The following is a 26,194-nucleotide window of genomic DNA, read 5'->3' on the forward strand; positions in this document are numbered from 1 at the left end:
CCTGGTCTATAAAAAAGTGCCCACATCGCTCTGTACACAAGCTGTGTCCACATCGCTTCTAACTTATCTCTTATCCACGCTTTTTTTTTCTCCCACTACTGCCAAAAATCGCATAACGCCACATGGAGTCTTTTCTTCATTAAAAATGGAATTCTTGATTTCTTCTACTTTTCTGAAAGTATATATGGTTGCTTGAATCTTCGATTAAACAATTCAAACAATCAAGATTTCACAACAATTCAAGTCTGATTTTACTGTAATTGGTAGATGTACGAGCTATTCCTGAAACTGTAAGCTAGTAAAGCTGCAAGCTAATAAAGAAAAAAAACACGGCCAATAGTGTCCAAAAATTTAAAAATGCCTTTTGATAAAAACAACTGTCAGTTGAAGAATGAATGCCATCAGAAGCAGATTCAGGAATGGTAACTTTGATTTCGATTAAAATTAATGGTTAAAGTTTGTTGCGAAAACCAATTTACGGAATTTCGAAAGATAGCCTGAAAACCCTCATAAATGATTTCGGAATTGTATCGGAAATTGCTTCATTGGAGTTGGCCGTTTTCAAAAACCACACAGGAAAGTCACTCTACCTTGAACAACAAACAAAATCACTCTTTCCTCCACTGCATCCTCTTTTTAGTAGTTTTTTTTCTTTGTTGTCACCGTTAACAAGGAACTGAAAAAACATACAGAACTGTTTCAGGGCTCAATTGAAAGAAAGTTGCAATATCTAGTGTCTTTTGTAATTAACAAAAGATATCATTGTGATAACATAGAACATATTCGAGACACATACAAAATTAAGCCTTCCCCTTTTTCCCAGTGATGAATCCTTCTTGACGACAAGAAGCATTTTGTATACTACAAAATCCTCGCCCCGAAGCTGTGGGGGGCTTGGCATCCCTGGAGGTACAGTTTATTAGACCTTTTGACCTTAAAATGTCGAACAGTATTTTGGGGAGAAGGTAATTTAAAAGAAAATGGAGACTTGTTGCCTTCTGATAACTCTTCGTCATGCCCTGAAAATTTCAGCTTAATACACTCAGTCGCTCCTTAGATATTGCTGATATGCGCTAATGCCAACCAGCATGCACATAGCATGTTTAAATTGTGGTCTATATCCCTCTCAACATTTCTTTAAAGTTTCGCTTCAATACCAAAACACTTTTTGGAGACGGGATCAAACATGCCTACTTTTGCCAATAAAGGACCTTATGCAAACAACGTAAACAATGGACAACTTGTATAACTTTGAGCCAATTTATACTAAGGGAAATTTTAAGGAAAAAAAACCCTATAAAATCAAAATAGCTTGATCAACCACAATTAATATTTTTAGTTTATATTTAGCAAGGATCCTTTTAAAAAACCGGCAAAATATTACTCTTTGAGATAGTAATTATAATACTATACATATTTGAAATTAAAAGAAAAATTGTACACTTGAAGTCTGCTATCTTTGTTCCCTGGCACCGTGCGGAATCGAAAGTCGGAACCCAAAATTAGTAGGAGCGAGCACATCGACTACACCATACCAGGGTAAATTATTTTAAAAGTTTAAGTTGGTTCGAAAAAACTTAATTTGTTCATTAAGTACTTCATGTTGTACTGTTGGTTGAAAGCTTCACTTATGGGCATAAATAGTAAACAGTCCGACAATGTTGTCAAAATAATTTAGATGGAAATCCTTTGGTAAATCTAAAGGAGTTTAGGTACTTTTGTCTTATAGCCACCCCACTCAAGAAGTGAAGTTATTCATAATAAAATATACCAAAATATGATGAAAATATAAGACTCTCGTAACAACATTATGGAAACTAAAACAGAGATTTATGGAAACCATGCCCTCCAGAACGCATTATATTAAAGGGTTTCTACCCTAACCAATATGCCAACTAAAATATTTAACTAAATATTCCTAAATTGTAGTTTATCTCCCTCGCACTAAGCTGATTACCACCAAGTAATATTGAAATCAAAAAAATCGTGGTAAAGAACGTGATAGTGACCCAGCTCAATAGTAACCGAAACTAACAAAACGGAATTTTATACCAATAGATATATCAAAATAATTGGCTTATTATGCTAACTTTAAATATACAAGTTTCCTTAAGTATAGTCTTACCCATCAAGGGCTACGAGCCTAAAAAATTTGCCTGATTTTCGAAAAAGGGGATAAGACCCTTTAAAAAAAAAACAGAATCTTAGTGAAAATCACACCATCCGATATAGCGTATCAGAGAACCTTATTGTAGAGGTTTCATGCTCCTATCTGCAAAAATGTGGAATTTTGTATTTTTTGCCAAAAGAAAGATCATGGCTGCGTTTATTTGTTTGTTGTTTATTTTTCCAAGGGTGATTGTATCGACCCAGTGGTCCTAGAACATCGGGAGAGGGCTCATTCGAACTGAAATTGAAAGTTCTAGTGCCCTTTTTTAGTGACCAAAAACATTGAAAAATAATTAAATTCCCCCCCCCTTGTATCCCTAGCCATGGAGCCTTTCGAGGGGAATAAGGGTATTATATTTCCATTTTATATTTATTTGTAAATAAAAACTCTGAACTCCGACAAACCTTTTTTCCCAAAATCGTCGGATCAAATTTTGAGATAGCCATTTTGTTCAGCATGGTTGAAAGGTCAAATTACTTTGTCTTTGGAGATATCATGACGTCCCGCCGTCTCTGGGGAAAGGTCTTTAAGTTATAAAATTTGCCCATTGTTTTACGTATAGTATTTGTTATTGCTTGGGCTGAATTTACGGAATTTCGAAAGATAGCCTGAAAACCCTCATAAATGATTTCGGAATTGAAACGGAAATTGCTTCATTGGAGTTGCCGTTTTCAAAACACACACAGTAAAGCTACTATACCTTGAAAAAAAAAATTCACTCTTTCCTCCTCTGTATCCTCTATTTAGTAGGTTTTTTTTCTTTTTTGTCACCGTTAACAAGGAACTGAAAAAACACACATAACTGTTTCAGGGCTCAACTGAAAGAAAGTTGCCATATTTAGTGTCTTTTGTAATTAACAAAAGATATCATTGTGATATGCAAAATTAAGACTTCAGAAATATACAAAATTAAGCCTTCCCCTTTTTCACCAAGTACATACTGAAATCAAACAGTTCGTGGTAACGAACGTAATATAGACCCAGCTCAATAGTAACCGAAACGTAACAAACGGAATTTTGATACCAATAGATATATCAAAAGAATTAGCTTATTATGCTAATTTTAAAAATATAAGTTTCCGTAAGTCTGGTCTTACCCATCAAAGGCTATGAGCCTACAAAAAATTTGCCAGATTTTCGAAAAAGAGGGCAAGACCCCCTTAAAAACATAATCTTAAGGAAAATCACACCATCTGATTCAGCGTATCAGAAAATCTTTTTGTAGAAGTTTCATGCTCCATCTGCAAAATTGTGAAATTTTTTATTGTTTGCCAGAAGAAAGATCATGGATGCGTTTATTTGTATGTTTTTTTTTTACCAGGGTGATCATATCGACACAGTGGTCCTAGAATATCGGGAGAGGGCTCATTCCAACTGAAATTAGAAGTTCCAGTGCCCTTTTTTAGTGACCAAAAACACTGAAGGGTAACTAGATCCCCTCCGACGCTCCTTTTTTTCTCAAAACCGTCGGATCAAAATTTTAGAAAGTCATTTTGTTCAGCATGGTTGAAAGGCCAAATTAATTTGTCTTTGGAGATATCATAACCCCCCCCCCCCCGCTAGGCCCTGGGGAAAGGTCTTTAAATTATAAAATTTGCCCATTCTTTACGTATAGTATTTGTTATTGAGAAGTCTTCATACATTTTTCGGGTGTAGGGGGGGGGGGATGAATTTTCAGCTTAGGTGATTTTCCACGGGGAGAACTATCCATGGGAAGGGAAGTTCCAAGGGGGTGAATATTTCAGGGGAAATTTTACACTGGGAAAATTTGCCAGAATTCCTATACGAAATTCTTCTTATGGCTTGTTTTCTCTTTGCCGACTCAATCTTACACGTGGAGATGTTAAGGGTAATTGCCTGGGATAAATTTTCATCAGATTGAATTGCATGGGGAGGGGGGTTCAATTGCACGAGGTTCAGTTGCACGGCGGTTCAGTCACACACACACACACACATGCTTTAGAGTCAGAATTTCATCTCGAAACCAAATACAACGTTCATTGGCGTCAGTAATGAACTTTACATTCACCCTGAATATATGCATATTTGCATTGAATTTTCAATTGTTTGGACAAAGTATTAATTCAATTTGGAGAATAGAGACTTAAGAAGAACTCAATGCCCATGACGCTGAGCACAGAAGACGGCTTAGTGGAGGTTTTTTTTAGCGATATATTAACTTTGTATTTATTACTACCAGGATGAAAATATCCTTAGTTATTTTGTCTTTCTGTTTTTTCATTTTTTTTTTCGATTTCTTCTTACGTCCACTGTAGCCAGTGTGGTTTTAGAAGCTATTGAAAGACAAGTGTAGAGGAAATTAGGTTAGTGGGCCTGTGCTTCAAAGTTTAAACACGAGCCATTCATATGAGCATTTTAGGATATTTTGAGGATAGTTGACAAATTATTTAGAGTTCTTCTGGAATTAGGGTCTGGAATCCCTACCTTAGGAAAGGCCACATCCAGGATTTTTTTTCTAACCTTACAAACGCAAAAATTTCGTTATATACATTTTTGCTAATTTGTTGAGTCGGGATTTTTTTTTTTTGGGGGGGGGGAACCCTCTAATTCCTCCCCTTGGATACGTTCTTGCCCCTAAAAACACGTCAATGCGTTGACTTCAACGCATTCACACTAAACTTTCATCACTGAAAGTTTATAACTAACTATCAATTTTCTCAGTTTATATTAAGGAAGATATGAAGTTCCCTAATAAATACTAGGAACACAAATACCAGTAGGCCTAAACTGAATAAATTTGTATAAATTACTATCTCATCGTACTGTATTACCAATCCTGCCGTCAATTTAGTTGCATTCAGAATTCAGAGGATCTGAATTCTGTCAATAAATATCAATTAAAATGTTGAGTAGTTTCTATCTTGTTTCCTGTTACCCTTCGATCACTGTAGACTCGTAACAAGGGCACTAAAACTTTCAATTTCTAACCAAAAATACATGACCACCCCTTTCATAAAAGCCTAATATGTTAACAATAAACAACTTGTATAACTTGCAGTCCTTGCCCCAGGGGCGGGGGAGGGGTTCAGCCCTGGAAGCAAAGTTATTTGGCCTTTGGATTATTTCCCAAAATTTTGTTGTAGAGGGGGCTATAATGCTTTACGAACTTTGGAGGATATTTCTATTTTGAATCGATTGAACCCCCCCCCCAAGTTTATACAACCACCCCTTCCATAAGAACCTTGTATGCCCCCTGGGCATAACTTAAAATACTTATCCCTGGGCTCTGAGGGTTGTGTCAACCCAGGAGACATTTTTATATGATCTTTGGACTATTTTGAAAAAAATGGCAATCTCAATATTTTGATTGAATACATTTGGGGGAAAGAAGGCATGGGGAGGGGTTGATTGCTTTCTGATTACTTTTGACTCTTTAAAAGGAAACTAGAACTTTCAATTTTTAATCAAATGAGCCTTCTACAAAGTTATAACAACAACCCCTTCCATAAAAACCTTATGTGTCCCGGGGCATAACTTATAATCCTTGCCCCTGGGCTTTTGAGGGTTGTGTCGACCGTGGAGGCATTGTTATATGATCTTTGAACTATTTTCAACAAAATAGCTATCCCAAAATTTTGATCGGATGTATTTGGGGAAAAGAGGGTGTTAGAGGTTAGGCTCTTTACCGCCTATTACGTTTTATTCTTAAAAAGGAAACTAAAACTTCCGATCTCCAATCGATTGAGCCTTATCTGAAGTTTATACGACCACCCGCTCCATATGAAATGTCCCTGGAAAAAAAAAGGAATAATAATAAAACACAGCTTTATGGCCTTTACTCCCTGATTTAAATTTATTGTTCTCTAAATTGAATAGCCTATTTTAAGAAATTCTGTTATAATGTCTGTTCCAAAATTGCAGCTTGGATACATACCAACAAAAATATTTATTAGCTGAGCAATAACAGACCAGCTAGGAAGTGCCTACGATTACTTAAAATCTTCTTTTTTTGTGATACTCCGAACCCTCCCGGTTTCACAGAAGGAGGTTTTAATATCGGATGAGCATGTTTAGGGAGGGATCCATTTGCACCCCCTACCATGTATATGACTCCTCTGTATCCATCGTTCCCTACAATGAGGTCGTTCCTGTTGCTCCTCCCTGTTAATTCATCAAAGAAACATTCATTTTTAGGTATTTCCTCGGACTTGTTATTCTCACAGTTGATTCTTTACTAACCACGGATTTCGTTTACGATTCGACGTCATTATCACTGTTGCTTTTTAATAATGGACAAAAACCGCAGTTTTTGTCCAATATTTCCGTTAGGAAACCGTTGTAATGTTTGTTGTTGCATGTCTTCTAGCCACAGATCTCGTTGTTTAATTAAATGTATCTTTGAAAAGACACACAGTTTGATGCAGGCTTGTAGAAAAATCTCTACTTATAAAAAAGGCTCCTAAGCATGAGTTTTTATTCAATCTAAAAATAGTAAATAACCCAATTCTTCCGAGCCTTGCCTAAAATAGCCATTTAGATACAGTGTTTTTTGGGGGAGTTTATTGGAAATTGTTTTATTGGGTATTTTCATTGAAAAAATTGAGCAAAATGACAAATTTCCCCCCCCCCCCTATTTTGAAAAATGGTTTTACTCCTAAATTTTAGTGAATTGACGTCATTGTCTGACTTTAAGTTGACAGCGGTCGGGAGCTCAAGGCTCGCGAGCTGCATTCGGCTGTTGAAAAAATCTCGTTATTTTGATTATGCATGTTCCAAAATCAAAATGAGAAGCAAAAAAAAAAAAAATCCGAAAAAGGGCGAAAACACCCCCACAAAGTCAAGCGATCCTAATGAAAATATAAGCATCCGATTCAGTATATTAGAGAACCCTACTTTTGAGGTTTCAAGCTCCTGTCAACAAAAATGTGGAATTTTGTATTTTTTGGATAACAAAGATCACGGATTCGTACTTTTTTTTGTTTGTTTGTTTCTCTCAGGGGTGATCGTGTGGAACCAATTGTCCTAGAAAATTGGGAAGATAGCTCATTCAAACGGAAATCATAAGTTTTAGTGTTTTTTTTTTTTTAAGTCACCAAAATTGGAGAGCAATTAGCCCCCCCCCCCTCCCACGCTCATTTTTTATCCAAAGACGTCTGATCAGAATTTTAAGATAGCCATTTGATTCAACATGTTTGAAGGGTCAAATAATTATACTTTTGGTAATGACATAGCCCTGGAGAAATTATTTAAGTTACGTGATTTCCCCGTATTGCTCACATACAGTATTTATGATTATGAAATATACAGAATATTTTCGGGGTACTTTTCTGCGGGGAAGGGGGATTTTCCGTGGGAAGGAAATTTTCCAGGAGTTTTTCAGGAGAAATGTTACATGGACATACACAAAAAAAGCTTTCTGATGAAAATGAAGAACGATTTGAATTTTGATACGAAGCTAAATTATTTCTTCTCAGTCTATGCGACATGTAGATCTCGTTCAAATTAAATAAAAAAAAATCGCCTGAAAGTAAGGAGCTATATTCAAACGAACAGAAATAATTTTTTATTCGAGGGGGCAGTCCCTTCCTCAGTCCTCGCTCTTTACCCAAAAGTCTGACTTTTTGTCCTGATTCCTTAGGAAAGACTACTCAAACACAACGACAGTTTATTTTGAACGAGAAGCCTTTTTAAAGAACTTTTAAGACTTAGCCTAAAGAGCAAAGTTTGAGGTAGGAGCACCCCCTCAAATATAGAATAATTACTGTTCGTTTAAAGTTTTAATGCTGCTCCTTACTTTCAGTTGAAAAACCCTTGTTTTTTCTTATTTAATTATCCTTAAAAGCAGCTTTGAACAGTGGAAATTTTTCTTATTTAATTATCCTTAAAAACAGCTTTAAACAGTGGAACAGTGGAAGTTTTGGAACTTTTGGGTGAAGCATGTTATTTGCTATGTAGCACCAAAACTAGTGAAGTTAATGGACGCCCTTATGGGATGAGGGAAATCAAACTAATTCCAAGAACCTCTGATGGTTACCCATTCTCAAATTTCTAACAACGATTTCTAACAAGTTTCAACCTTTTGGTTTTCTTTTTTAAGGTTTTTGAATTGTTGTAATCCATTCTTAAAATATATAGGAATATTTTTGCATTTGCCAGTTTATTTCTCTTTGTTCATCTAAATGTCTTTTCATACTGCAATCTATCCAAAGATATTTCATCATTACCGCACGTCCAATTTCTAACAACGATTTCTACTAAACTTTTGCTCTTTCCGCAATTCAATGTCTTTCCATACTGCAGTCTATCCAAAGATATTTGATTATTAAAGCAAGTCCGATTTCTTACAACTATTTCTACTAAGATTCAAACTTTTAGTTTTATTTTCTAAGAATTTGGAGTTTAAGATATATACAAATATTTTTGCAATTACCAGTTTTTAGTTCTTTAGGCAATTTAATGTCTTTTTTTTTATACTGAATCTATTCATAATTATTTATCACAGCAAGTCCGATTTCTAACAACGATTTCTACTAAGCTTTAAACTTTTGGTTTTCCATTTTAGGGTGTTGAAATTGTTTTAATCCCTTGTAAAAATATAAAAAAGTATTTTTGCAATTACCAATTTTTTGCTCTTTAAGCGATTTCATACACTTCTCCATACATGAAAATCTTCAGTTTTTCCTCACAAGTGTGACGCCGCCCGGCACGCGGCAGGCTTCTGTATATAGATTCTCACTGTCACTTGTCTTCTAAACGTAGACAATTTGAGCCTTTTCTTGATGTCATGACGTACAAATGGACCTTAAATTAGAAGTGGTGCCTTTGTATTTTTTTTTTTTTTTACTGGACCTTTAACTTTTGCCTCGGCTTGTCTTTTGTCATTATGAAAGACATGTCGCCGAACCTTTGTTTCTTTAATTGTTAAGGTGGTGGGACGAAACTTTTTCTTCAAACGATTTATCTAGTCCAGGCTTTTGATTTTCAAAGGTATGAAAGGCATTGACGACCTTTGTTTCTTTTAATTGTTCAGGTGGTGGGACAAAACTCCTTATTTTGCCTTGGCTTGTCTTTTGTCATTATGAAAGACATATCGCCGAGCCTTTGTTTCTTTTAATTCTTCATGTGGTGGGACAAACACTTTTTTTTTTCTTCTAACGATTTATCAATTCAATTCAATTCAATTTATTAAATACTATTAAATCTAGTCCATATTTTTATTTTCAAAGGTATGGTAGGTATTGACAACCTTATCCATGTCAAAATCCAAATCAATCATCATCGCTATACCAGTTTTTTTTCTTTAGGCAATTTAATGTCTTTTTATACTCAATATATTAAAAAATATTTGATTATTACATAAAGTTCGAATTCTAACAACGATTTCTATTATGCTTCAAACCTTCGGTTTTGTTTTTTAAGGTTTTAGAATAGTTGTTAATTCCTTGTAAAAATATATACAAATATTTTTGCAATTACCATTTTTAATTTTTTAATTACAAAGGGTTTTTTAACCACATCAACTTCACTTAAAATGAGCCATTAAACAGCTGTCTACGAAGTTCCAATGCCAAGCTATCTGAGGAGAAAGAGAGAGAGAGAAAAATGTCGTATACGCAGAATATCGTAGTTGCAGCCACTTTTTTATTTTCAGGCAAATGTATTCTTTCTTTTGTTCAAGCCAAGAGACGGTAAGTTTCCTAGGTTGCTAGCTACTACTGCAACCAAAATATGAATGACATCATATGAAATTATGAAGTATTTTTATTACATGACGTCATAACATGTCATGAAATGTATTAGGTGCATAACGTCATTGTAATTTTTACTACATGACGTCATTTTCAAAAACCAAAAATTAACGCTCTTAACGAATTTTCCTAGACTTCTGACCTATCTAGATCGTTTTTTTTTATGCGAGAATATACCAAGATACCAATTTTACTGAAAAAATATGAAGCCGTTTTTTTAATTTCCGTAGGGGAAAGGAATTCTGGTATTTGTGTATTATGCGCCACTCACTCAAGTTTACGCTGTGTAAAATTCGAGAACATACTTTTTGTCGTTAGTTAGTTTCTTCGTCACTTTAGAAATAAATTTGGGCTATGGATTTGTACATGAGGGAGAAGGGGGTAAAGTATAGCAGGTCTGCATCCAAAATATGTTTGGTACAATTATTCTGCATATTAGATAGATAGATAAACAAGTGTATTTTAAAGGCAAATATATGGCCATGAACACAGTATAATGCAAAAATGGGGGGGGGTGAACCCCCCCCTCCCCAAAAAAAAACCTTCCCCTCCCCCACGGAAAGTAGCCCCGCGGAAAATACCCCCTCCTTGGAAAATACCCTTCCCCTCTGTGGAAAATAAGGTTTCTAAATTTGAATCTTTTATTTGAGTTTTTTTTTTAGTTTCGTTGAAAAGTACTAAGGAACGGGAGAAAGAAGAATTTACACACCGGAAGTATCTTAAAAACTTAGAAAAAAAACACAAAACTATATGAAGTTCTGCAATTTTTGGCAGTATTGGGTGCCAATGAAAAAAAAATGAAGAAGAAACAAGATATAGGCAATTAACATATGGTAAAATTAAGCTAAAACATATGGCACCAAAAAGTTTAAAAGGCTTTGGCTATCCTTTGAAAGGATAGTTGGCTTTGGGAACCAACAAATTCTAAATTATTTAAGCTTTTACGGACCAAAGCGTTGTCGAATTCTACGAGTTTGTTTTTCTTATGTAAAAGTGTAAAACTACCACAAATCAGCATTAACAAATAAATGAAACCAAAAACTAAGAGAAATTACAATAGATAGCCTAGTCAAACTCAAAACGAGGAAAAATTAAAAGGAATATGGCTGACAACGCCCATGTCTTCTTCAGATCAGAAAATAATTTGCACTTTACTTAAAAAAAACAAAAAAACATGTATTTTCAGTTTGATATACATTTTCTGATATATATTTCTTATAGTCTCAATACGTCTTCATTTGTTAAAGTAAAAAAAAAAGTGAAAACGTTTAAAATGTATTTCGTTTTCAGTAAAGTGCAAATTATGTTCTGGTCTTGAGGAGGTCTGGGGATTTTAGCCATACTCATGTTAATTGTTGCTATTTTGAGTTTGAATAGGTTATTTATTGTAATTTCTATTCGTTTTGGGTTCAATTCATTTATTTATGGTGGTTTGTGGTAGTTTTATGCTTGGAAAATTATTTGAATTTATTTCTACTCATTTTTGGCTTAACGAGGCTGTTTACTATTCTTTGACAAACTTGTTTTGTGGAAAAAGTTTTTATATTAATTGCCGTTCATTTTTTATTTATATAGTCTTTTTCATTTAAAAAATATTTTATATCTTTTTTTTGGGACATTTAAAAACGGTTTTTTTTTTGGGTGGGGGGGGGGGAGAGGTTTACAAAAAAACTTTTAAAAACGCATCAAAAACTTGTTTATATTCATTTTTGAAGTTTCTACGAGTCGGACAAACATTTCAGAGGGGGCAGGTTAAACCCTCTACATTTTTTTTTAAATAAAAGTTTTCCCGTCCGCAAGGCCATATCCAGGGACGGGGGCTTGGGGTTTGAACCCCCCCCCCTGAAATGTTTTCTGACTCGCAAAAGCATAGCAAAAATGAATATAAACAAATTTGTTATGCGTTTTTAAGTCTTTTTTTTGTACCCCCCCTGAAATAAATCCTTGTGTGGTAGTCATTTTTGTTTCTATTATAGTCCATAATTTTTACTTTGAAGATGATTTGACTTTATTTCTGCTCATTTTTGGCTTAATGAGGCTGTTTACTTTTCTTAAACAACTTATGTTTCCTATTAACAAATACTATCTGTAAGTAACCTAACCTTAAAACGAACTAAAATTAAATCCGATACTTGTGAAAAAACCGATACTTGTGTGTTATACGCCACTGACTCAAGATTACAATGTGTAAAACTCAAGAACAAACTGGTTTCTTCGTTACTTTAGACACAAATTTGGGGCGAGGGTGGGGGGGGGGGGGATTTCCGCGGGGTATTTTCCAGGTGGGGGGAGTCCAGCCACCTACGGAGATATCATGGTTTCAGCCACTTTTTTTTATTTTCACGCCAATATATTTTTCTCTTTGTTCAAGCCAAGAGACGGTAAGTTTTCTATATAGGGGTAAGTTTTCTAGGGTGCTAGCTACTGCTGCAACCCAGATATGAATGACATATGATGTCATGAAGTATTTGATTTTATGGCGTCATTTGCAATACATGAGGTCATTTTCAAAAACCAAAATTAATGCTCTTAGCGAATTTTCCCAGACTTTTAACCTATTTAGATTGTTTTCTTATTCAAGAATATCCCAAGATACTGATTTTCCCGAAAAAATATGGAGTTGTTTTTGAGAACTGAAATTTACAATTATTAATCAAATATAAAGATAGTATATACGTATATATATATATATATATATATATATATATATATATATATATATATATATATATATATATATATATATATATATATATATATATATATATATATATATATATATATATATATATATATATATATATATATATATATATATATGTGTGTGTGTGTGTTTTCAATTAATCAATCAGATAAAAACAATTCACAAATCAGATTTTACTTTCAATGTCCTTGGTACTTTAAGACAGCATATTAGTACTTTATCATAATTAAACAGCCTGAAAAAATGTACTATAGAAATCAGGAATATTACTTACAGCAAATCGCAGCAGAAGACATGATTTTCCTACACCAGAGTCACCAATCAATAGTAGCTTGAAAAGATAGTCACTAAAAAAAGATAAGAAATTCAAGATATTTTTACAGGAAAAGGAAAGTTGTGCTCTAAAATATACTTTTTTGGGTGCACCTGATACCTACTGAAAAAATTACAATGATCTCCTCCATGATTCTTAACAGTGTGTGCAAACAATGTGCTGATAAAAATTAATCCAGTCCTTCAAATTGTATCTTGTTTAAACCTACCCCCTGTTTTTACATTAATTAAATTTTAACTTTGGTTATGCAGGATATTTTTATATGAAAAGATTGCTTATTTTTGTCAGGCTTTCCTATTTACCAACTGTTTTAGAAGTCAGGTATGTTTTATTTTAGATGGTCAAAAATTCAGTAATGTCAGGGCTGGTTCTTGATTTAACAAATTTGAAAGATGAAGAAGATTTGGATCATTTTCTATGGGAGTGCCCATTACTTTTAGATTACAAGAGGGGTGGGGGGGGGGATATTTGCATTCAATTGACTTGCAGCTTCCTGACATCTTCAATACAGTAAACCAAAAAAATAACAACCCAAGTTGATGTGTATATACTTGCATATACAAAATGCTTAGAAAGAAGGAAAAGCTTATGCAATTAAGTTATTTTGTATCTAAATTAGGCTTTTTTTAATTTTGTAATTTATTTTGTTGGTGATTTCCTTATTTTGTACTTTATTTCCTTATTTCTATGGCTTTGAGTACTTTTATTTATTGACTTGGGTTTAAAAGTCGTGCTGGTAAATTTTTCGTCAAAAGGGTTAGAAAATCTAACTCCAATTGATTAAATTCATGGGATATTTCCATGATGGCACTAGATAATAATCGTAGAGCCATCTGAAGAATTATATCTTCTATGATTTCACTGTGATTTCCTATTATTCGTTTTAGGGTTATTAATACTGCATTGGTGATCTCCTGTTTAAAAATTGAAAGCATAATGATTGTCTGATTAACATTTTCTTCAATCTTTGATATCCTTGTTTCATGATGTTTCAAGATTGTTAGTTGTTTGTCTACCAAGCGAAGAAGATTTTGTTTTGTTACTTCGACTTTTCCTATTCGTTTTTCTGCTTCCTTCCACATTGCCTCAGATACCGTACCGAATATATATTCTGAGATTTCCCCTACAATACCGATTAAGCTTCTTTTCTTTCTGGCCAATGTATTGTTTGGCTCACTTTTATTTTGTTTTTGCAATATAATTAACATTCTCCTTGTATCTTCTGAAACCCCATTGATCTGGTTGTTCAGTACATTGAACAACGAAGTCACCTGAGTTTGAAATAATAATATTTTTGTTTCTTTTTCTATTACCTGAGGGAGTGTGAAAGGAGGTGGGTTAAAAGTTTATTGTCCAAATTCTCATCTATAATAAATATTCAATATATAGATCACACATATGCACTAATAAAAAAAATTTAAAGGGTTGTGATTTAACATGCAATTCTTGTGTATTCTTGGATCATTTGTAATTGTCTTGGTGCTACTGTCAATTCTTGTAATTCAGTTACTTCCTGTCTTACACCATGTATTTTAATCTTTTGATAAATAATCCAAGCTGTTATAAGGGTAAATAAGCTTACACATACTGTGCTTATTATACACCATACTAAAAATAATTCATTGAATTGAATGCTTCTGTCCCGTACTATTCTCAGTGTAACTTCTGCTTGACTAAGGGCTATTTGTTTTTCTTGTTCTAGATCTTTCAGTATTTGTGCCCAACTAATAGGTTCTTTGAAATTCTTTTTCCACTTTTCCAGTAGATGCTTACTCTTTTGTTTTGAAAAAATTTCTATGTTGCCTGGCAAAATTGGTTTAATTTTTAATGGCATTAATTCAGTGATTTTCTCTTCTGATCTTTGATATTTTCTCTTTTAAGAATGAAATTAGTATCTTTGTGCCATAGGTTAAATTCTGACAAAATTGTTATAATTAATGGAAAATTTGGTAATTCTCTGTCTTGAACAAAAGTTCCTTCCAGAGTAAAATTATTTGAAACCAATACTTAGGATAAACTTATTTTTATAATTCCTTCAGTTGTTTCTGAAGGTTTGGAAACTTCCCAATGGCATGTTTTCTGAATGCCTTGTCTATTTTCTGGAATTAATTTTTCCCAGCAGTTTAAACTATTTCCATATTTTGTCCTTTTTAGTCCTTCTTTGGCCAGTTCTAACTTAAAAGTACCATTTTCTAAAATGTCCATGACCCAAGTTTTTTCTGATTAATTGTTCTTTCTCCTTTGTTTTTTACTAATACATACGCTGAATTTGATGTCATGGTGATTATGACCCCTTGTGGGCCCCTGTTGCAATGGGAAAAGCTTGGTACATTGTAAATAAGCTCTTTTTCTGAACCAGGGGTATTTTTACATTTATTTGGAGATTTCCCGCTAATAGAAAATAAGATGCTTTTAATAGCTTAGCATACCAGCTTAAGGGGTCGATCGGGTCTAACCCCAAAGGTAATTCATAATACCCTTCCTTTAATACAAAGTACTGTATGTTTTGTAAGATTTCTTTCAACTTATTTGGAGGCAACAGAAGTTTTGGAGCCTGTCCTAACTCCAATAAACTTAATGCTCCTTTTACCTTTATTCTATAGTCAATTAAAATTTGTAGATGTGTAATTAGTTCTATTATACTTGCCAATAAATAAATTTCTCCTAGGGTCCAATCTAAACTGGAGATTTTTTTCATTCTGTGCTACCCATAACAATTTTTTTTCCTTTCTATGTGAAAATACATTTTGCTTGATAGTTTTTTCTTTTCTTCTTCTGGAATATTGGCTTGTATTATTTCCAAATAACATTTTTGGATATCCTCAAAAGCTACATTCATCTTATTTTGTTCTTCTATTAGTGATTTAACATAAATGTTAGTAGCCTATAGTGTTTTGTCACATGCATAATAGATTCTACCTGTCTGTTTATTGCATACAATTTTGCGAGCACCAATTGCTCAAAGCTATGGGATATATTTGCAATCCTTTCATATTTGTTTTTTTTGCAAAATTATTTTGTCTTCTCAGATACAGGTTTTCTACAAGAAAGCTTTGATTATCTTCTATTAAGTGTCTTTTTTTAATCTTATGGTATCTAGCATTTTTTGCAAGTGCTCTAAGTCTATTTCAAATAAGAATTGCCAGTAATTTTCTACAATTCTCACCTGGCATATTTGTGTTGTAATTCCTCCATCAACCACTTGTACCTTCACGCCCTCTAACTTTGTTTTTGTCATCTTAATACTCTTTCCCAAAAATAATAGCAATAATAATATAATAATATATATAATAATAATAGCAAACTCATGATGTAGCAATTCTTTGTCTAGATTTTTCTTGAATGCACCTGTTGAATCAGCAGCCACTGTATCTTCAGAAAGTAGATTCCACAAGTTTGTTACTTGTTGGCTAAAAAAATGGCTTCTTTCTTGGACTAAGGAGCATTTCTTGAAGATCTTTTTGGAATGACCTCTAGTCACAGTACGTTCGGGGGGGGGGGAGTAAGGAAACGAGGAAGAACATTTTTTGAAATAATTTTGTGTGTCATTATCATGTCATCATGTTTCCTCCCATATGCAAGAGTGGGAAGCTTCAAGTGATGTAAACACTCTTTGTATGGCATTTGTTTGTGGCCTAGAATTTCTTTGTCCTTCTTGAAATAGGGCAATGCCGGGGACATTCCAACCTCTAGGCACATGCAAACTAGTACCTTGTAGAGCTTCAAAAACATACTTGGGTGTCTACTACAGACAGGTCTTTTGATCATTCAGATCTCTTTCTTCAGAGACTGCAAAAAGGGGGTTACCTTGGAGATTGTATTGCTGATGTGTATTATGATTGCCAAAGTGGCAATCATAATACACATCAGCTGACTTTTCAACTGACTTCTTCTCAATCAAATCTTTTTCCAGTTGTTAAATGGTCTTCTTCTTTTGTTTCAGCAAAACATGGACTTTTCAGTCAAGACTATTCAGCACTTCTCCTTTTTACTCACTCTGTGAGTTGAAATGAGCTAGTGCAAGTTGCTCCTTATTTATCTTGAATCTAATCAGACATCTTGCAGTAAATCTTTTGATTCCAAGAGTTGAAATATCAGAGGATATACACTGAGTTCTGTGCTCTATGTGCATGTATGGTCAGCTAGACTTTTAGCTAATGGTGAGATTTTGTGGTGTTTAAGGCACTTTAATAGTCTTCTTCTCAGACAACATCCTCTTTTTTTCCTCTTCTTCTTCTTTGCTCTAATTCCAGGTAGTTTATAGCCCTGGCATGCATTTTGCCCCAAATTCAACAGCTCTCTGGTAATAAGAACTAACTTGGGCATGTGCTCAAACTTCTTTAGTGCACCAGAGACTATCAGTCTAGCATTGAGCATTTTCACTTTCATTGATGATTTTTTCTTGGTCATAATCTGTCCTGACCAGGAAAAATCACATTCAATGTCAGCATTCCCACACAACATGCAGAGAGCTGCTTTTACTATGAGGCATATTTTTGAAGTAAGTACCATTTTGGAATTAAAAAAAAAATATGCAAAGATATCACAATAATTTTATTTTTACATGAAAGCCTGTACCTTAATCTACTTTTCTACATGATTTATGTGAATATTGAGGCACTTGTCATAACGTGGCACCAGTTCTTGAATACCCTCCCTGCCAACTCACTTGTTAACCACTGTATCACAACTGCTTTGATTTTGTTATTGTCTTGAAGATGCTGACCACCCAGGTGTTTCTTCAAGTGCAGGAACAAATGGTAGTTGCTGGGCATCAGATCAGGCCTGTATAGAGGATGATGATCTAGAGTTTCTCATTTAAAAGATTTGTTGAGATCTTTGGTCCAATTAGCCAGATGTGGACAGGCATTGTCATGCAGCAAAACAATACCCTTCCTCAACTTGCAATGTCTTTTGTTCTGGATTGCACAATGCAGATTGTTCAATGTCTCACAATAAGATGCTGCATTGATTGTCTAATTACAAGGCAGAAACTCCACTAGCAATACTCTTTTTTTGTCCCAAAAAACTGTACATATGATTTTCAGGGCAGAAATTGTTTGCTTAAACTTCACTTTTTTGGGAGATGATGAATGTTGCCATTCCATGGACTGTTTTGATTCTGGTGTGACATAGGCCACTCATGTTTCGTCACCAGTAACTAATTGGTCTAAAAAATCTTCACCTTCATTGTGGTACCACTGAAGGAAAGTCAATGCACTGCCTAAACATTGGGTTTTGTGCAAATTTGTCAACATTTTTGGAACCCAATATGAACACAATTTCCAGTAATTCAAGTTCTCAGTCACAACGCAATACAAAACACTACAAGAATATTGACAAAACTAGTTGCACATTGAATAAATTGTAAAGTGTCTGTTTTCTCTCATCTTTCCTTCCACTTTCTGCACCAAATCTTTATTAAAGACCAAAGGACACCCACTATGTTCTTCATCATGCACATTTGTGTGGCCATCTTTAAATGCTCTCACCCATTTCCTTACCATTCCATCACTCATAATGTTTTGTCTGTAAACTTTACAGATCTCACAATGAATATCAATTGGTTTTACAACTTTACCACAAAAAAATTGTATAACAGCCCATACTTCACAGTTGACAGGACTCACAATTGTTGAGGCATCTTAAACAATCAGTAAAGAACGTATACAATGAAGAATCAGACTCTAATGGCGTCAGTGCGTGGACAAGAAATGTAGGTAACCAGCACACATGCACAGAACACCAACTGCAGCAGTGTGGTGGTAGAATTGCTAAATAGAACTTACTTAAAAAATATGCCTTGTATCTTTGAAACAGAGGAATATTTTGTCTGTCCTTGATGGTTTTCAGACTAAAAACAAGTACCATAAAATGTCAATCATCAATGAAGACATGTACTTAGGCAAACTCAGTTCCAGCTGGAGCATGTTCTATTCATCACTGGCAGCTTCAGTATTCACAAGGAAGGGCATACTTCCAACAATTTTCACAAAGTTGCTTGTTCTTCTCAGAATTTGAATCATCCAGCTGCAGGCACTGAAAATGCTGAAGGACACTTTGACCTAGTAATTTCTCTTCAATATGGTGGCAAGTGGCCAAGTAAGCAGTTCTGGCACTACTGGAGTTCAGAGCATCAACTTTTGTCCTTGACAGGCCATGCCATTACTGCATGCTAATTTATTGGATGGAAGAAAATCCCTGCTTGAATGGGAGAGCTCCAAAAAAGTTTCTTTTTTTCCTTCTGAATATCAGTCAACGCACTTTGCTTGACAAAACAGCTGGCAGTCTTCATTACTAGTCAATGCATTTCATCATACAGAATATGGTTCATACAGGTTCTTCATTTTAAAACAACTCTGTAAACTGAGCAAATAGTTTTCCAAAGATATGACAAAGAGGACTAATTCTTTGGTTGTGGTACACACATGACTGCTAGATATCACTTGGTATCTGATAGACTTAATCAATTCTGGTCTTTTCTTATAGATCAATTTCAGGAAATACTCATTGAAAGCATCTCATTGCTCAGCTGAAACAGCAAGGGTTAGCCAATGACATGCCACATGTTTCAGAAAACAATGTAGAGGAAGCTTGGGATTCTCCTGGATAGTACCAAAAAAGTCTTCTAAATGGGCAGGCCATCTACTAAAGAAGTAGAAAATTCAAATTATGAAATCAAAACTTTGGATCTGCAAGGTCCAACCCTTTCAAAAAAGTGTTATGAACTATATATATTTTGTAAGTCCTAATGTCAGCTAGGCCTTGGTTTCTGTGCACAGTTCTAACTTTGGAATCAAATAACCTCTAAACTTTCTTGTTGATAAGAGGTCCATTGTGGACAAAGATTGGTCATCCAAGCCATTTCTTCAAGAATGAGATGCAGCCAACATATTGGCTCAACACCTTGACTAACCAGCACCTACAGGATAATTCCTTATTTCCTGAACAATGTGATATAAGGGAATTGCTTCCCAGCATCAAGACTTGATGGAGATCAAGGTTATCATCCTTTAGAGCTTGTAATAAATGCTTGTGTAAATCTTCTACTTTTGTGTGTCCCATGAAAAAGGACTGTAGGTGGCATACAGAGACTCTTTCTTTGGTCTCTGGCCAGAACCTAATCATGATATTCAAACTCCTTTGCACCTTTGTAGTCTCATTGTAAAGCAATGTCAAGTAACTATGAAGGTAGCAAAGACTCAAGCCAGAAAAAGTCTAAAAGATAGCTAAGTACAAAAAGATATAAGAGCAATATAGGAACTGAGTTAGATATAACAATGTCTGTTTGAACAGAAGAAAATGTATGTTCACAAAATGTGCAGTGTTACAGTTTGAATGGTTTTAAATAAAACCCTTGCACATTTGCTTTGCTTGCCCTTTATAAGAAAAAGGATAGTAATTACAAGTGCTTTCCAACTGATGACCAGAAAAATACAAAATTTATGAACTTTTTTTTTAAATTAAGTACCATTTACAAACCTAGGTTAAAAATACAAATTTTTTCATAATTGTGAACTCAGAGGGAGACCTGCTATTATGCTCTCCAGAAATTGGGGTAAATTTGCAAGTGGTGCTATAATTTAGCTAGGATGAAAGTGAAAACATCATTTGATGCCTTTTTTTATGCACTTTCATAATCAATAATTGCTTCTGTTGCAAATTGCATCTTGAACCCTTAAAGGGGTCCCAAAGGTATTTAATTTTTGTATCCATACAAAGAAGTTATCAACACTAGTTAAATTAATGAAAAGTTGTTAAAAAAAATATCACTAGTTTATAAATAAGTTGTTCAATATTTCCAAAAGTACTTATTTATAACAATTCAAACCTCATTTATTGGGAAACTCAAATATAAACTGTTTTCCTGACATGTCAAGTTTTTCGAATGTCATTGACAAAAATAGCACTGAATTTTGCAATTGAAAACTGTACTGTTGACAATTCAGGGTATATATTTGCACATTAGGGGGTTAGGGTGGGTAAATATCATGGTAACTTTGCAGTGGGCCATATAATTTAGCTAGGATGAAGTGAAATATTTTATATTTTAGCTAGGATGAAAGCATCATTTGATACTTTTTTTATGCTCTTTCATAATTCATATAAAATACCTTTGAGGCCCCTTTAAGATCTCAAGATGCAATGCAAATTGCAAAGCTCAAGATGCAATGATGTTTTCACTTTCATCCTAGCTAAATTATAGTGCCACCTGCAAATTTTCCAAAATTGGATTGTATAACAACTGAATTTGACTAAATTTTTTAAATAAGAATGAGATCAGCTTGAATCATTTAGCCCTAAGCAATACTGAATATTTTAAACACAATGGCAGTCTATAGTGGAGTCTTATCTTGGGTATACATTTGAAGCCTGAGCCTAATCTTGAAAAGTCCCATCTAGTTTTGGACACAGGATCTTAAACTAAGAACATAGGAGCCAATCTAAATCAAATTAACAAAATATTTGATAGATTTAATCTAATACAAGTTCAGAAGAGTGAAATAATTGTACATGTTTTATTTAAATTTCAATGTTGAAAAAAAGTTTCCCAATCTAGGCTACTTAGGCCATACTTCTTACCTTGTTGCTAAAACTCTTTTCTTTAACTAACCCTTATTTCCTCAAAGCAACTCAGATATAGGTCTAGAAATGGGACTAATGAGAAGGAAAGATGTTATGGAAACAATTCTTAACTCAGTCTGATATGAAGAATAATTGTAGCTAATACATTTTGTATACAGCTCTGCTATACTTTTATTTGCATAGTAAGGGAAGGGGGTTAAGTATTGCAAAGCTGCATATAAGGTGTGTTAGTTGCAATTATTCTGCAAACTGTAAATTAAGAATTGTTTTCTAAACATGTTTCTTTCTCAATAGCCTCAAATCTAGACCTTCCCCATAACTCATTACAAAGTTATAGACCTAGCTCATACTGTATTTCTTTTTGGGGGGATGCAAAGTAATTGACATTAGCCTATTGTGCAAGACTTAGAATCAGAATGTCAAGGTTTTAATTCTTAAATGGGCATTTTTTCTTCAATCATAATTTTGTTACTTATATAATTATTTTTCAGATAATTCACTATTTTTGTAAAAGTCTGCAAATAAAATGTGTCAGCTGCAATTATTCTGCATGGTTCTAGGCAAATACTCCATGCAGAAAAGATCCCCCCCCCCAAAAAAAAACATGGAAAATAAGGCTTTCCAAATTTGAGAATTTTATATGAGTTTTATTTTTTAATTTCTGTAGGGGGATGGAATTTTGGTTACTTGTGTATTTTGCGCCACTCACTCAAGTTTATGCTGTGTAAAATTCGAGAACACACTAGTCTTTTTGTTAGTTTCTTTGTTACTTTACAAAAATAAATTTACAATATAAATTTGCCCATTAGGGGGGGGGGGGTAAGTATAATGGGTCTGCATGCAAAATGTGTTTGGTACAAATATTCTGCATATTAGATAGATAGACAAATAAGTGTATTTTAAAGCCAAATATACGGCCATGAACACAGTAAAATAACATAAATGAATGTAGTGAATGAGGGGGGGGGGAGGTGTTCAACCCCCTGAAAAATACCCCCCTCCTTTGGAAAGTAACCCCTGCAGAAAATACCCCCTCCTTGGAAAATACCCTCCCCCCCCTCTGGAAAATAAGGTTTCTAAATTTGAAACTTTTATTTGAGATTTTTTTTATAGTTTTGTTGAAAAGTGCTAAGGAACGGGAAAAAGAGGAATTTAAACACCAGAAGTGTCTTAAAAACTTAGAAAAAAAAAAACAAAAATCCATCTGTGTTGAGAAGGCTTCACTATGATTTTGAACATATTTTGACAGTAGCAGAAGTCAAATTAAAAAAAAATTGAAGAAGAAACGCAATTTAGAAAAGAAATCACCAAAATTAAGATAAGCAACATAACACCCAAAAGTGTAAGAAGATTTGGCTGTACATCGAAAGAAAAGCTAGCTTTGGGGACCAACACATTTTAAATTGTTTAAGTTTTTACGGACAAAAGCATCGTCAAATTCTACTTTTCTTATCTTCCAAGTGTAAAACTACCACAAATCACCATTAACAAATAAATGAAACCCAAAACTAACAGAAATTATAATAGATAGCCTAGTCAAACTCAAAACAAGCAAAAAGTAAAAGGAGTATGGCTGACTACATCTGTGTCTTCTTCAGACTGGAAAATAATTTGCACTTTACTTAATACTTCTTTATTTGTTGAAGTCAAAAAAGTGAAAACATTTAAAATGTGTCTTGTATTCAGTAAAGCGCAAATTACTTTTTGGTCTTGAGGAGGTGCGGGGGTTGTCAGCCCTACTCATACTAATTATTGCTATTTTGAGTTTGAATAGGTTATTTATTGTAATTTCTATTTGATTTGGGTTCAATTCATTTATTTATGGGGGTTTGTGTTAGTTTTACGCTTGGAAAATTATTTGAATTTATTTCTGCTCATTTTTGGCTTAACCCATGGGCACCAGTCCGGGGGGCAGGAGGGGGGGTCATGGCCCCCTCCTGGAAATCTGGGACTATATAGTAATTATAAGGACATCAAAGAAAAAAAAAAGCAGAATAGGGAACAACCATGGAAAAATGATTGTTGCCACATTGTTAGCTACCTGCCAATAGATTTTGACCCATAATAATGAAAAATATAAGTTCTAATTTGTGACAAAATATTAAAACAGAGCAAAAAGAAGGTGGCTAATTAGATGCAAAACCATCAACAAAACTTGTCTGGAAAATGCTCTAACATTTAAATTGCCAATGAGGCATTATTCTTAAATGATACACTAATTATATTTTGGGTTTTGGATTTTGGACTAATTTATAACTTTGGGTTTTCTTTTAAAGAGCTGGTAATGTGTAATTGTTCATTATAGATTACAACAGGGCTATCTTTTTGATGGCTGAGGGATCAGCAGTGGCAGGTCTGTTGGGAGGGTTTTGTCTCCCTTACTGTTTTAGATTTTGTTAGTTTTTGGGTAGTTTCAATTTATATTTAAATGAATATTATGATTAAAAAACAGTTGCAAATATTTCTAATAATAAAAAGATTTTTGAAATTCTAGCATGCAAACCTGCCAAAAAAAAAGAAGAAAGAAAATGTAGCAAGCTAGCCCCTAAGCCTGGGCTGTATCCAGAATCTTGTTCTGGAAGGCAGGGATTACACAAAACAACTTAAAAAACGCATCAAAAGTTTGTTTCCATGTATTTTGTTACATAATTTACAGAGCATAAATACTAGCTACTGCTTTGAAGAAGGAAAATAAATCCTTCAGTCTGTGTCCAAGGACCAAGACACACAAAAAAGGATACAAGTCACACCCAAAAATAGTTGAGCTCTAATAAGACTTTTAAAGATATTGCAAAATTGGGAAAATCTATTCTTAGTGTCAAAAGCATTCCAAAACTCACATCCATGGTAAACTAGTAAAAAATGGGACATATCATTAGTTATAGTACTGGGATAAAAGTATCTGTTTAATCTGTGTCATATCATTGTTACTAGGAAACAAACTTAAAAAAAAACAACAAATCTATGCTATTAAACATAAAAGTGTCCAAGTGTGCTATTACACATAACCAATAAGCAAACTTTTTTTTTCTTTTTGCTTTGTCTGGATTGGCAGTGAGAAATGGAAATGAAAGGTGTCAAGCAATATGTAGCTATAATAAGGAAAATATGGATTTACCAGGTTGAAATAAACTAATCAAATAATGTTAATGGGAATGTATACTTTAAGTTTCAAATGAGACAATGTGCTTCATAAACAAATAATTCACAAATCATGACTGGTTCTCTTACATGAGATAATGTTTTTGTTGACAAGAAAAGAAGACAGCTGGTTGTCAGCAATTCATACATTTAATCCCCAAACTGTTGAATCTTTAATTAAAAACATTGTTGGTTTATGCACAAAGAACAGAAACCATATCTTCTATCTACATTAAAATAGCTACTTCAACTGCAGTATTTCTGGTAGAATATATATATATATATATATATATGCATTTTGTTAAGTTCTATTTTTATTAATAAACTTAAACTTTATGCCCAGTAAGTTGCAAACCAATCTGATATAAAACAAATTTGCCCAAATTTCCCAGTGTATATGCCCAGTAAATGGCAAGCCAATCAGATATAAAACAAATTTGCCAAAATTGTCCAATGTATAAGCCCAGTAAGTTGCAAGTCAATCTGATATAAAACAGATTTGCCCAAATTTTCCAATTTAAATGCCCAGTAAGTTCCAAGCAAATTGGATATAAAACAAATATGGATCCATTTTAGTTGTCAGGAATCAATACTAAAAAAAAATTTCGATAGTTTTGTTGTCATTGAGTTCTTTTCTCTATTTTTGGTATTTTGTCCATTTACATGGACATAATATACGTATATATATATATATATATATATATATATATATATATATATATATATATATATATATTTGGCTTTAGGTCTTTTACAAACTACAAAACATGTGGAATTCAATATCATTTGGCCCAGAAATTTTGTATCTGGAATTTCTCCAGTGATATAGTAATTAGAACATTTTGAAAAAATTGAACACAATAAATTGGTCACAAGTAGCCCACTTTGGTTGTACAACATAAAAATGTTAACTTATGACTATGAATTAATATAGGGATGTTATATCAAACTAACCCTGTGGTAGCACATTCAATTGATACTCTGTTTGGAAATACAGGGTCCAGAATTTGATTCTTGTTGCTGTAAGGTTGGGTTACAGGGTTGCTACTTGTCCCTGCAAAAAAGACCCAGCCACTGAAAAGTCAATTTGATACCCTATATGCCATCAGTAACTCTGGAGGATCTTTTCTTTGTATTAAAATAACAAGCCTATGTGAAATGTTTTAATATCTGAGATTATGTAATGATTTATTTTTCTGCCTGAATAGACATATATGGAATCAACAATGGGTATGTAAATTTGTGGGTTTGTAAGAAAGAGAGGAGACAGGCAGAGTGAAGCATTATAAAGTGACTCAAACAATAGCAAAAAAAAAACAGATTACAATTGAAATGAAATAGCCATGGTGAAAATTGGGTTAATTTCTACCAAATCATATTATTGACTTACACATAAAGTGAATATACCACTTGATGCCTTTTTTATGCTGATTACAAATATAATAATCATTTCTATTGGAAATGAATTTCAGCCCCCCTCCCCTATATATGAAAATTCAGGGTATATATTTCTACATTAGGGGGGTGGGGGCAAATTTTGTTTCTGATGT

General features: G+C 33.8%; 1 protein-coding gene across 1 annotated transcript in view; it reads right to left on the bottom strand.

Moving 5' to 3' along the window:
- The window catches only part of Rab1 (RAS oncogene family member Rab1), a 51,371-nt gene that overhangs the window by 24,017 nt on the left and 1,160 nt on the right, over positions 1–26,194 (bottom strand). The window contains exon 2 of the mRNA XM_089092133.1: positions 12,858–12,930. Coding sequence (XP_088948259.1) covers positions 12,858–12,930 — 73 coding nt within the window. The remainder of the gene's footprint in view (positions 1–12,857; positions 12,931–26,194) is intronic.

Source organism: Artemia sp. Qi Xiang Cuo, chromosome 7 (assembly GCF_049724085.1).
Source record: "Artemia sp. Qi Xiang Cuo chromosome 7, ASM4972408v1, whole genome shotgun sequence".
NCBI classification, from domain to species: domain Eukaryota; kingdom Metazoa; phylum Arthropoda; class Branchiopoda; order Anostraca; family Artemiidae; genus Artemia; species Artemia sp. Qi Xiang Cuo.